Genomic DNA, 13,662 nt, shown 5'->3' with positions numbered 1-13,662 from the left:
AAACACAATTAAAATGTTAAGGTTAAAACTGTTCTGCAGTGGTGGATGGGATCCAAAACTAGGGATTTTTCTGGGATGGTTGTTTAACAGTGTAGCCCATAGAGCATAACACTCAATATACAAGAAGAATGCTATGGCTCATTCTTCCTTGGGAAAGAGGTCATCATAAATTCAGCACAGAGATATAGTTCTGCAGAAGAAGGATGTTTCTCAAGGAGATCACGTGGCTGCTACTTGATAAAACTTCTTCACGCGATGATATTATCTCAAGAAACAAATACATTTCAACTGTAAAACAGTTCCTTAAGGCCCCCAAAAGAAATCTTCAGGCTCTTTTAATTCCTACAGTCAAAGAAGTAGCAAACTTTTTATTTGTTGTTGACAGCTGTTTGTAGCTGTTTGTTTCTGTGCAGCTGTCTTTTTTTTACGTCTTTGTATGCAAATTGGTAAAAAGGAAAAATTGCAGAAAAGCCTGTGAGAGATCTCTAGATCTAAATGCTAGAAGGACTCTGTGCAAATGCTTATGGATAGCCTGGTTGCATGTTTTCTTCAGGGGCTGTAGGAGAGCATGTGTAAACAAAAGTGGCAGACGTGTAAAAATCTGTTTTCTAAATCTGTTTTCTATTAGGTAAAATTAACATCCATAGATTTCTGCTACTGATAGGAGTTTCTCTTGAAATGTTTCTATCATGAATGAAGACTACTGAACTTGCAGAGGCAGGAGGGAAAGAATTTTTTTTTTTGTTTTAAAATGTGAAAAGTTGAGGTAGAAACAGCTGTCTTCCCTCTGTGTTTTTGTTTTGCTTTAAATATGATTGGTGTGGTTGGGTTTCTTCCAGCAGGCAGAGGTAAAGGCTTTTCCAACAGGAAGGTCTTCCTGAACATTGGCGTGTGGAAGCTCACTTGATCTTTGAGGGGTTTGTTCTGTCCACATCTCCATAAAGACGTGTCAGCGCTGCAGTGAAGAAATTGAATTAGAGCAAAGTCAAGATACTGATGTCCTTCATACTTAGTTTTGGACAATTGTCCGCTGCTAGGGAAAGAGGAGATTGACTTGTGGAAAATACAAAAAAAAAAAAAATTGTCCAAAGATCTTGAAAACTTTCCAGATACAGGTTAATTTGTTGCATATAGCCTTACAGTCCTGTTTCCTTATCTGTGCATCACCAACATGTTTGCACACACACGAATGCTGAGGCTTAGTAAAACAGGAGGCTTTTAAATTCCACTGCAGACTGTTAAGCTTTTAATGCAGTCCTGTAGACATTATCTTCTCCCTGCTGCTCACTCCTCCAACCGAGGGTATTCACGTAAGGGAATTAGCAGTGTACCTGCCAGTGCTAGACATAAAGCTCACAGGAGAATATCTCCTAAGTAACAAGCAGTGAATAAATTTCGTTAGCTTGTGTTAAAAAGAGAGAAATAGTTACAAATCAGTGGTACGGTTCTCCTGCCTTTTCTTGGTACTGGTTTGGTTTTTAGGGTTTTGAAGGCCCCAAACTACTGTTGTAGTTTGCAGTCAGTGCTCTCAGCAATGGAGTAAACGTGGGACGAGCAGCAGCCGTGTTCACCAGAGGTAGAACAGTGGTGATCTAACCCCAGCTTTTGCAACAAAAGCTTGCAGAAATTGGACAAGGGTTTCTAAACTCTTTTGCATGTAGCTCTGTGCAACTCATGTGGAAGAGAGGGTTCTGTGGTGTACTGGGAGGTGGTGCTATCAGCGGCTTCCTGCAGCTTCTGAGAAACCCTTTGGGAAGCACCATAGGTAGCTGGAGAGCAGCACAAGTACCTGGTTAGGGCACTTCGAGCAGTGCAGTGGCAGTATTTTAGTGAGTACGGTCAGAGTTCGCGAGATGGTTTTTATGCTAGTGATTCAATTCTGAACTGGCCAGTGCAGCCAGTAGGAGACACAGGCAAGTAAATTCCAGACCCAAAAGTTATTATGTAAAATTTGGGTTCCTCAATACTTTCTACTGTTTCCTCTCTAGGGAAATGGAGCTAGATTGTAAAGCATTACTTTGCAATAGTAATAATAAAGTCGTGGATGTATCAGGGGTGTTTGCATACTTTGCTGGTGGAATCATGCTGGAAACAGAAAAGCTGGAACTGAAAGCTTTCTGCTCCAACTTCTGTTCATATTTACCATATTCAATATTTACTTTGGGTCTGATCCTGAGAGCTCTGTGTGTTAATGTCTATATGGCACTTCCAACTTGCAGAAGATGTGGACTGGCAACGTAGCTAAGCTTTCTTTTGTGGCTTGGTGGGGGGCAGGGAGTGACTTGTTTTTATAACTGTTGTGCTTAATATGCACAGTAATTCTTTGCTTTCCTGAATCAAGGTCCATGATTGCTTTCTCAGATTTCTGGTGGGTGAAAGTTTATAGCTGAGTCAGGCTGGAAGCATTTCCAGGCCGAAACTGTTTATGTGGGTATGTGTATATATATACTTTAAAGAGAGGAAAGGGTTTGTGTATCTCTGCTTTTTCTATACTTAGCTGATACTCCCCCTCCTGCTTACCTGCCTCCGGAAGATCAGATGACACACGATACCTCCCAGCCAATGGATACCAACATGATGGCACCTGCAATCCATCCTGACATACACAGAGGAGGTAAAAATACTTCCTTCTCATTTGCTGCTTTGCCTCTTAACAGTGAAGTACTTCAGAACTTCTCGGATGCTGTTAATAATTGACTTTTCATATTGTGTGTGTGTTGTTTATGGAAATTTTTAGCTGTAGAAAAGAGGACAAAAACACAAACAACTTTTTATGTCTTACAGCAACAGGGAAAAATAATAAATCTGGAGATGATTTTTAAAAAGTAAATATTTATTTATAACAAGAACATAACTCATTAAAAATGAAAGTATGTGGGCTTTATTACTTTCTGACTCCCAAACAAGTCATGACCAAAGTAATTTTTATATATTTTCTGTCTGGAAATTATAATCCCTGAACAGCGACAATTCTTACAGTGCAGCACATTTCTACGTGCAGTGCTGAAATTATATATGTGCAAGGAAAGGAATCTCTGTATCTCTTAAATACATTAATTTATTGGAACAGTACAGTTAACACTATACAGCGCTTACTGAATTGTGGATAACAGTAGCTATAGTCAAGCATAGTTCTCCAAACAAAGACTTGATCAGAGGATGGGTAATACTGTCAATTATGTAAATGCCCACAGACGTTTTTCACAGGCAACTGGAGTATCTGTGTTTTTTCCTCTGAGACAGTACATGTCATAAAATGTCTGTTCTCATTATGTTTTTGTTTTGAATTCAGTTCTTAAATTAACGTCCTTAGAGAATATGCTCTGCTTCAAATAGTTAACCCTTCTCCTGGGTTTAAAAAAAAAAAAAAAGCTTTCTTTATTTTTACTTCTGTCTGTGTGTGTGTGTGTGTTGTTCCATCCTCTCCCTATTTTTATTCTATCTTTGAGTCTGGCAATGGCAGCACATAGTTCAAAACTCAGAGCTGTCTGCCAGAGCTGGCATTGCTACAGACTTTGAAATTTATAATTTAAAAAAAGTATATATCCTATTGCTTTATGTACTATGACACAGACATCTTTTTACACATTGCTTTTTAAAGCCTTTGCAGCCAGCCGTGACTGCTGAGTAAAGGATTTAGTGCATTCGTCACATTGTGAGAAATAGCCCCTTTAGAGAACACATAAGCTTACACAGTTACTGACCATGCCAAGAAAGAGCAGCAAGCTGAATGCTGTGCCAGAATGATTATAAAGATCACAAGCGTATGAACAATTTAACTATTGTTTGAGTTTTTACTTGTTTTGTTGCTAAGCTTAATGTCTGGTTTCAGGAAGTATATTTACTCTCTTAAAATAATTTGGATAGGTTCCCTGGTAACCTATTTACTCTCTGTGTGGAATGAATCTTGCATGTGATAAACCCCATCTGTGTAGCATTTCCAGTTTTCACTGATACGATACACTGCGTGTGTGTATCTTGCTGCTGTTGAAGGCCTAAAGTAAATTTGCAATGTTTATGCCTGACTGCAGAGTTTTTGCATGTTTGCCCCTCTTAAAATACATGTGTACCATAGAGTTCTTCCATTAGTAAGAAGAGGTTTTGCATTTTTCTTCTTCCCTTGTAACGTGCAACCATTCCAAAATAAAAAGTATTTTTCCCTCCTAATAGTTTAGTACAGTGGAGTCTCACCTCTGCCCCTTCAGTTTTAAAGAAAATAAGAAAACAACAAAAACTCGGTATGCCTTCCTGTGTTTGTTATTTGTGTGTGTGTATGCTGTAATTTCACCACTTTTACAACCTGCATCAGACTTTTTAAAGAACAGTTTTTAGTGTAAACTTACCGCAGCACTTCTCTTGCAAGGTCTTAGAAGCATGTTCTTCGCAGTGATTTGTTAGTCTTAGGAGATTTGACTTAACAAGCTGCATCCTGTCAATGAAGTTGGGTAATTTCCATTGTTGGCCCATGCTGGGAATAGAGAGACTAAGCGCACCTGCTCTGCATGACTTAAAGCAAATGTAAGGAAGTTAGTATGAAATCTGTGTGAGAGAGATATGATTCATTCTGGAAGAATGGCCAGCTGGCAAGATTTCTTCCTGACTTTTGAGAACTGGGGTAAAGCTGCAGCTTTGATAATTGCTGGCATCTTCATGCGAATTCAAAGTGTAGTAACCTCTTACTAATAATTAATGACTGATTTTTCTTATTTTATTTTTTAACAATGACATGAGAGGATAGAAAGTAACAAGGGTATCAGGAAAGACCAGCTCCTTTTTGCCACTGTTTTAAGTAAGGTATTAGTCAGCAGTAGGCATCATGCTCAGAAGTTTTGCACAATGATGTAGGATGTTACCCTGCTTTCTACTGTTTGCCACCTTTTGTATCTGTTATATAATGTTTGTTTGGGGAGGAACTTTTTTTTTGTTTCATTTTGCATGTCAGAAAAATCATAGTGGTATGAACAAAGGGAAGTATGAACAGGAATATGAGGGAAAATATTAATTGGTCTTAGCTGGCTGATTTCAGTTAAGACTTGGGGTTGGGAGAAGGAATCCTCTGGCCAGAGAAACAAGTTTTCCTGTAACACCAGTCTTATTTTCATGTTAGCACTTTGGCCTGTAGTTAGAGCTTTAATCTGCAAAGCTGGTATCTTAGCAGCAAGTCCAACTGCGCTAGGCTGAGGAGGGAAATAGTCTCCTTCATCTAAAAGAAACCACATAAAGCAACCACATCCCTTCACTAGCCTCCTTTTATTTGGAGGCAGTTTAATAATTTGTAGCTGTATTTGGCACTTGAAAGAATGCGTACTGGGTGGAGACATCTGAAGAAGCCTGTGCTGTTGTTGGACACCCACTGTGAAACTCCCTTTGGTAAAGATCTTCTGAAGAAACTTTTCCCAGTGTAGAGTCACAAGTGTTACCTCTAGACTACCATGTGTTCCTAGAGCTTGTCAGATAGACGTTGCGAACCATGGATTTCCTATCGGCATTCTGCACAGTTCCCAGCTTTGCTTAGGAGCTGCTGAGGAGGAGCTTGTTGCTACCAGAGTCTGCAAAAACAAGTCCTGAGAAGTCCTTGCTGTTACTCCAGAAGTAATTCTTTTGTTGGGGAACAGTTGCAAGTTTTTTATTTGCTAGCACTTGATGAATAAAAGGTTCCCATTAAATAATACCTACCTTGATTTCATCTTCTCTTTAGTCCAGCATAATTATTAGGATTCTGTGTGTTAGGCCCTTGTTCAGGGTTGAGATGTATGATTGCAGAAGTGTTTCTCTGCTTTCCGGGCCTGCACCTTAGCATTATGTAGAAAATGCAGCAGGGTTATTGGGGCACTGCTTGGTATGTTCTTGGGAGCTTCCTGCACTTTTCTGTGGATATCTAGTGCCAGCCTTTTCCACTTGTGAGTCTCGTGCAAGTGAAGTTGAGGTAAAATTATTCTATTGTGTGTTTGTGGTAATGAAAAGTTCAAAAATAACTGAAGACAGAAGAGCCTTTCTTTAACTGCAGCTGCTTATCCAGATCATCTTTCAGTGATCTTCAGCCAAAATCTGCAGTTTTATGAATCTTTAAATCTCAGGCCTGTGTTCCAGTGCCGCTAGACTGTAACATTTGCGTGGTTGCTTTACAGATGTTCAGGCAGTCGCTTACGAAGAGCCAAAGCACTGGTGCTCCATTGTCTATTACGAGCTGAATAATCGCGTTGGGGAGGCATTCCATGCTTCTTCCACCAGCATCCTGGTGGATGGCTTCACTGATCCTTCAAACAACAAAAACAGGTTTTGCCTGGGGCTGCTCTCCAATGTTAACCGCAATTCCACCATTGAGAACACGAGGCGACACATTGGCAAAGGTGAGTTTTAGATCTTTGCATCCTTCTTGGGGAGTTTCTTTCGCAGGGATATTTCCACTAGGATTGACAGCCTGGGCCACTTGCTTCAAGAGCAAGCTGCTCTTCTCAGTATGTGGGATAAGTGCTTGTTAGAATATTGGTAAATATATAATTTTCTGGCCAGGTCTTATGAGCACGGTATTGTTCTTACCTGTTGTGTAATTACAGGAAATCTTTATCCCTAATCAATTCTTTATTGCCCAAAGCCTATCATAACTTTAATTAGAGCAAGAGCTTAAGGCATTTTTTTTAATGAAGTATCTTGATTTATCTTGATTATTGGTGCATATGGAAATCCAAATGATAGTTCTTGGCACAAAATTTTTAGCTGCCTTTAGTTCCAACATAAATTAGCTATCCTAGCATGTTTTTAGAAGGACAACTTGCTAAAATAGTTTTCCAAATGCATTTTTAAAGAAGCCGGTGATCTTTTTTCAGTGGGAATCTTGTTCTCTTCTGTGGCTGTGACAGCGTCCTGCAAAAGAGAAAAGCTTCTGGTTTGTGTCTGTCTTAATACAGTCCTCTTTTCTGAGAACTTGCCCGTAATGCAGATGAGATTCAAATCTGACATTGGCCCTGCAATGGTGTATTCCTGCCAGACAAAGTTTTCAGGAGCTTACGTTATTAGCAAATTTTCAGAGACAGCTGGGGGTTGAGCATGCCCAACCTGTGGTTATGTGGAATAAGTGTCAATTAATGAAGTATCTTCTTCCTTAAGAGGAGTAAAGAATTGAAACTGAAGGAACTGAAGGTCATCAAGTTTTTGCCCTTAGCCTGGAAAACTTTCATCTACGGGAGGACTTGTGCAGCTCTCAGCAGTACACCCCACCTGTGCTGCGCCACTCAAGTCCTAACACTTCTCCCTTCTTTTCTGCCCCATCCATCTTACCAAGTATGAGGATATTTATTTAACACCTCATTCATTTTCCCTTTAAAAGTAACCCAGCTGCAAGCAGCCTTCTGCTGAAGCACTTAACTGTATGTGTGCCAAAGTAGAGCAGAAAAGACAGGGAAGCTGTTGAATAAGTGTATGTATATAATTATTGATGATGTAGAACTGTTAGTCTTTGAGGAAGAAGGAGTAAATCCTAAACTTGAAAGCAGCCGTAAACTGTTTTGCTGATCAGATGGTGTTATATGTGTTCCCACACACGTACACACATAGACGACAGCGAAATCTTACGTGACAGAGCACAGTCAAGGCATTCTGATTGGATTTCAGTTTAGTTTTTAAAGTCTGTGTGTTTGCTTCTTTGACTCGTAACATTGTGAGAGGTGAAAGGTTTGAGCAGCAAATAATCCATTTCTAAACACTAAAGGCAAATTTTCTTGGTTTCTCAAAGCCTTTGGAATTGAGTTCTCCCAAGCACATTTCCACAGAGGTTCCCTGTATGTCACGTTTTTGGGCATTGCTGCCACCAGTGATGGGTGAAGGAGTGGGAAATAGCAGTGAGGACTGGGAAGTTGATATGCACCCTCATTTGACAGACACATGAGGAATATAAGGGACATTTTCTTTTTCCAGCTTTCTGGAAAGAAGGCATTGAAGTGAGCTGAAAAAAGCCTCATGCTAACAAAAATAGCATTCAGGACTTTTTTGAGAGAATCCAGTTTGAGGCTGTTTTAGTATCTGCTCTCCCCCCCCTGCATTTCCAGTTACTGTTTCACATAAATATAATGAGAACAAAGTTCAGCTGGCCAAGCCATCCAATTTACAGCATCAAAATTACTGTAGTACTTGCTGGTTTATTGCTGTTGAATATACAGCACATTAAAATACAGCAATTACTGATTATCCTTGCATATGCATACCTATATACACACCCTCCTTTCAAATCATGTACTGATGGAACATTAAAAAAAAAAGTTTTAAGGCAGAGTATGGTCTGATATGCAGTAAGTGTTAATCTCTTTAAGCAGAAACATATGGAGACATACCATGAAAAACAGATGCGTGGTGTGAATTCATCTAACCTCTTAATGTCAACATTCTCCTTCCAGGTGTTCATCTCTACTATGTTGGTGGAGAAGTGTATGCCGAATGCCTCAGTGACAGCAGTATTTTTGTGCAAAGTCGGAACTGCAACTACCATCATGGTTTCCATCCGACCACAGTGTGCAAAATACCTAGTGGCTGCAGTTTGAAGATTTTCAATAATCAAGAGTTTGCTCAACTTTTGGCACAGTCAGTGAACCATGGCTTTGAGACAGTGTATGAGCTTACTAAGATGTGCACTCTCCGTATGAGTTTTGTAAAGGTATGTGAAAATTTGCTTGAGGTTATTTTGTAAGCAAAATAAATATTTTTTTTTTCTTAATGTGGTGATTCTGAATTGTCAATCGCCTCCCTCCATCAACCTGTTAATAATTTCTGAGTTTAAATGTTTATAGAATAGTGTTCTGGAAGTGTAAGACAGATCTGAATGATACAAAGTTGTCCACAGACCAAAGTCCATCTCCTGATGCATAGACTTTGAAAGCTGAGGTGACTTGCAGATGGTCTGTCTTCAGCTTTCTCTCTAGTTGCTTTCTGAAGCGTTGCTATCATGTCTGTTAACTACTCCAGTTTCATTGAAATGCCTCTCTTAAACATAATGATTCAATTGAATACTTCTGTTTAATGTGTATAGAGATTGTGTGTGTGTGTATAATTATTTTCATAATTACTCTAGATTTATGGGGCTTGTCTTTTTAATTTTGGGGGGATATGGCGTGGTACAATACAAGTAAGCTTTGAGAAGAGAGTTGAGTGGTCAATTACTTGGCCTAAAAATGTAAAAGCCACCAATTCATTACATAGCATCAGCTTTTGCCCCTTTAAATTACACTGCTATGGTCTGTGCCGACTCCTGTTCTCAAAGCTGTTCAGCTGAACTTCATGCTTCTGTTCCTGGCTGGCATTTTTGGAGATGGGAGCTGGGACAGCCGTGTAAGTCATTGTAGTGGTTGTGGGAATGCAGATAGCATAATCTTCTAAATCTGTCCTGATCAGCAGCTAGCAAATCAGGAGACACAGTAACTATTTGGAATAATACATGTACCTTTCTATTTTAAGGGGACATGTAAAGTCAAGATTTGTTATGTAGCTATGAATATCAACATGTGTACTGATTTTTAAAAAAAAAAAAAAAAAAAAGAAAGGGCTGGTCACACATCAGAGGAGGATGGAACTTCTCAGATGTGTTAGGGTAGGGACTGCTAAAATGGAGTAGGATGTTTATAGCTCCACATCCTGTAGAGTTGTACAGCAGTGCTGTCTGAACAGATGCACAGGACCTCCTGCATATTGGATGTTGCACTGCACGGTATTTGGAGCTGCTGCTGCCAGTGTTGGGAGCTGACTAATTACTTCATTAGGGGTTAATGCAGAGCAGCGTCATTGTGTTGTCTACAGACGCCCACCAAAAACAGTTCTCTTACAAAATGATTTTGAATGCTGTTTAAGTATCTGTTTATATCCTTGGTAATAACAGTTACTAGATTGGATATGAGCTGAAAGAAGACCTATTGGCACTTGTCTTAACTTGGAAGTAGCCCGCTGGACAGTGATCATGCCTTCTTTCTCCTGAGAGTAATGTTTCTGATCTATCACTGTGTTTGTCCTGTCCGTCCTGCAAAACATGCTTTGGTTCTTGTCAGACAGATGCCTCACTTCCAATTCCATCATGTCAGTCTATGAGCCCATTTTTTAATTCGTTGATCTGTTTGTCAGCATTTTTCCCAGTTTTGTTCTATTTTTGATCTTGGTGCGGGAGACTTGATTGTCCCTCTTTTCAGAAAGTTTATGGGTGGGACATCATGTAACTGGTGGTGGTGAGGTGTGAGGAAACTTTGCGTTGCCAGTAGTTATGTCTTTGAGAACTTAGAGTCTCATTCCAAGAGATCACAAAATGACACTTCCAATTTTTATTTTTTTTTTTACTTCAGATTCGTTTGTTGAAATGTGATAAATGAATGTCATCCTGCTGATAATCACTGTTGAAAGCTAGATTATTTCAGTAAGGAAGAAAACGATTCACATGTGCTTCTCACACATTCGTTATTATAAAATAAGGTGATTTTTCTTCTTTCCCCACTTATCATTCTGTTTCCAGGGCTGGGGAGCTGAATATCATCGTCAAGATGTAACGAGCACTCCATGCTGGATAGAGATACACCTTCATGGTCCCCTTCAGTGGCTGGATAAAGTACTTACTCAGATGGGCTCTCCTCATAATCCTATTTCTTCGGTGTCTTAAAGGTCCCAAGCTCCTGCATTTTGGAAACAATTGAGCCTTGCATGTACTTGAAGGACATATGAGTCAGACACACACTTCCCCCTCTGCCCCCCGAACTGGCAACAGCTGAATAAGAGCCATGAAAATACTTGACTTCTGTGACCAACTGTTGGATTCAGAAAAAAAAACAACACAACAACCCTTTGACATACTGTTGGTGTCAAGAATTTTAGTTTACGTTGTAATATTCTATTGCAAAGTTGATTTGTAGGGCTTAGCATAAGGGGGACAACCAAGCCCAAACCACAATCTGTCGGAGCGAGTTCCTGAAGGATCATCCTGTAGTTGGCACTCTGAGATTTTTTTCTTTCTTATGTCCATTGCTTACTTTTTTTTTCTGTGTCCTCTGGGGCTAAGAGCCAATGTTGAAGTCTGCCTTTTGCAGGATTTCTGCAGTCCATTCTAAAACCATTTGTCGAAGCTGATAGTTGCTGTTCTCTTTAAAAGACAAAAAAGGTTATGTGGCTTAACCTCAATAACTGTGTAATAATCTTGGAAATTGTGTCCTGACCATACTGCTGTAAGAATGTTGGTATGTTTTTGCTAAATGTATGTACGGTGTATTTGAAAGTTTAGAAATTAATTAGACTTAGACCATAAAGGAGTTAGGAATATTTGAATGGGGGGAGGTGGGAGTGGGAAGGGAAATGACAACTGAAATGTAGAATATATTGTAAACATAGCTTGTTAGTTTAAACTGAGGTCTGAGTTTTTGCTGTGTGTTTCATTTTTATAGTGGCTTTGTCTTGTTAATTCTGACTATTTTTGCCTCTTCCTTTTCCCCAAAACAGTTGTGCAGCTGGTTAATTCTTTTACCTGTGAAGAGGACGAAATGACTAATTCCTGCAGTTTGAAGGCTGCAGCTCTGTGTATTTCAAGACATAATTGTACAGCGTGCTCTTTAACTATTGAGCAGTTTTATACAGTGTATGTAACAGAAGTAGGCTTTTAATTTTGTAAGAGAATCTTTTTTTGCCAAACATAGTAATTGTTAATTGTTTGGAGGACTTCAAAAGCCCTGTGTGGGTCTATTTCAAACTTTTTAAAAATATATATTTTTAATTTTTATTTTTTTTACTGCTTGGTTTATTTTTTTCTTTGATCTTTTATATTCACATAAGCTGTAGTACTTTAAGTACCTTTATCCCAAATCTTAGTGGGTCCTCTTTACTGGAAGTTTTGAATAAAACCTGTTGTTACTGCTTACATTTGATTAAAACTTTGTCTTGTCCACTTCTTAGTAGATTTTTTTGACAAACCAGATGCAGATACAACTTGGAGAAGGAACAACCAGAAGTGAAGAGACACATTATCTCTCATACTGACTTCAGTAATAAAACGAGCTCTCTAGAAAGACTTCTTAACTAGGCAAGATTAGAACGGATGTAGTAACACAGAAGTATCCTAACCACTTTGTAAGAGATCTTTGAGATCTGATCATACGATATCTGAATGAGCCAAATTTCTGTGCTTTTACAGCCTGGTAGGTGTTTCAGTAAAACTGTGGAAGTAATTTCTAAGTAAGCACTGTTGCATGCTTACTGAGTTCTGAGAAACACGGTGAGAAATGTTTCACATAGGAAACATTTCCTAGAGGAAGTAGGTACTCAGATGAGATCTGGCCTCATCTGTTTGCATCTTTATCTGTAGTTGTAAAATGTATGAGTCTCATCTCCTTTCTTGAAAAATGTAGAGGTTTCCATCAAAAGAAATGCCTCCCTCCATTACAGTATTTTTCATTAGAATTGTTTGAATGCCTGTGTTCCACGAGGAAAGTATTTGGAGAGCACTTTCGCGTACCAGCCTTTACTTAGTCTCTTGGCCGTTTGCCTTAGGCAGGTTTACCTTGTGGAGGATGTTGCTGCCTCCCAGCTCTTTTGCTGGAGACCTGCTGAAGATGAAGACTCCTCCTGCTCCCTGCGCTAGTGGCAAGCCTCCCCGCTCCTTTCCCGACACCTCTTTGCTCTGGGGAGAGGTGAGGGAAGGACCGTCCCTTTACACCTGCAGTGTGCCACTTAGTTGGATGATGGAGTTTCAGAGTTCGGAAGTTGACTGGAAATCCAGCCCTTGGCCCTGGCTGTAGTGGGTTGTGGATTGGTAACAGGAGCATGAGGGAAAGTCGAGCAACTGAGATCCACGTGTGTTCAGCCACACCTATGCCTGTGAGTGTCACTGTAATGAGCGGTAGCCCTTTTTTGGAGATTGAGTCAGTCCTATCTTTTACAAAAATCTTAATCCCATTGCTTGGTCTAGTAAAGGTTTTTAAAACTAACCCTTCTCCCCTTGTAAAGTGGGAGGAAAAAAATCCATGTTCAAGTTCCATATGTAGGAGAACTTGGTTAGGGACTTTTTTTTTTGTATTTTTAATTATTAATTGTAAGCTTTAAGAACAAAATTAACTTTTCTTAATCTTAATTCATCTTAACTATTTTAGTAGTCACGGCACAAACATAAGTCTTAGAAGTACATAAAGTTGAAGATGACAAAAAAAAAAAAAAAAAAGAGAAACGTTTGCTCTTTGCTCAGTCTCTGTTTTTTGCCTGCAACCCCTAGTACATTAACTTTCAGCTGTTCCCAGCCAGGTTCCTTCCTTTTGTTGGAATACAGCAGCAGTTGGGTAGTGACATCTTTTTTAAAGTGCTGTTACCATCAATCATGCAGGCGTTAAGAAATAAGAGTGTTTCTGCCTTTCCATATTGGGATGGTCCTGTGAAAGCTTTAGTAAACTTTGAAATAGCTTTGGAGTAAGTAAAGACTGTTTTGTTGCAAATGTTTTTGAATGTTAGTGTCTTGTATGTCTTGGGCTGCAAGGTGGGGAACCAAACCAATAAAACCAGCTCAGATGCCATAGTCTGACCATTCTCATCCTCAAGAGATGCTGCAAAAGCTCAAATCTGTTAGTATGTATATTATCTTATATTGTTTGAGGTACTGTTTTTTTGTAAAATTTCTCTGAGATTCATAGTTTGATGCAATCAGAAAAATACTGATTTATA

The 13,662-nt window shown here is 39.3% G+C and overlaps 1 protein-coding gene across 9 annotated transcripts in view; it reads left to right on the top strand.

Annotated features, from left to right (window-relative positions):
• SMAD1 (SMAD family member 1) overlaps window positions 1-13,662 on the top strand; it is a 49,733-nt gene that overhangs the window by 35,631 nt on the left and 440 nt on the right. For 8 of the 9 annotated variants that reach the window (XR_007708219.1, XR_007708220.1, XR_007708222.1 and 5 more), the window contains 4 exons: window positions 2,498-2,614; window positions 6,129-6,350; window positions 8,391-8,647; window positions 10,484-12,828. Coding sequence is in view for 1 of the 9 variants with exons in the window: in XM_035549308.2 (XP_035405201.1) it covers window positions 2,498-2,614; window positions 6,129-6,350; window positions 8,391-8,647; window positions 10,484-10,627 (740 nt within the window). In the remaining 8 variants the exon portion in view is untranslated. Of the gene's footprint in view, window positions 1-2,497; window positions 2,615-6,128; window positions 6,351-8,390; window positions 8,648-10,483; window positions 12,972-13,662 lie in introns of those variants that run through there. The other variant, XM_035549308.2, reaches the window with a different exon arrangement.

Source organism: Cygnus atratus, chromosome 4 (assembly GCF_013377495.2).
Source record: "Cygnus atratus isolate AKBS03 ecotype Queensland, Australia chromosome 4, CAtr_DNAZoo_HiC_assembly, whole genome shotgun sequence".
Taxonomy (NCBI): Eukaryota; Metazoa; Chordata; class Aves; order Anseriformes; family Anatidae; genus Cygnus; species Cygnus atratus.
This window is presented reverse-complemented; position numbering and strand designations above follow the sequence as displayed.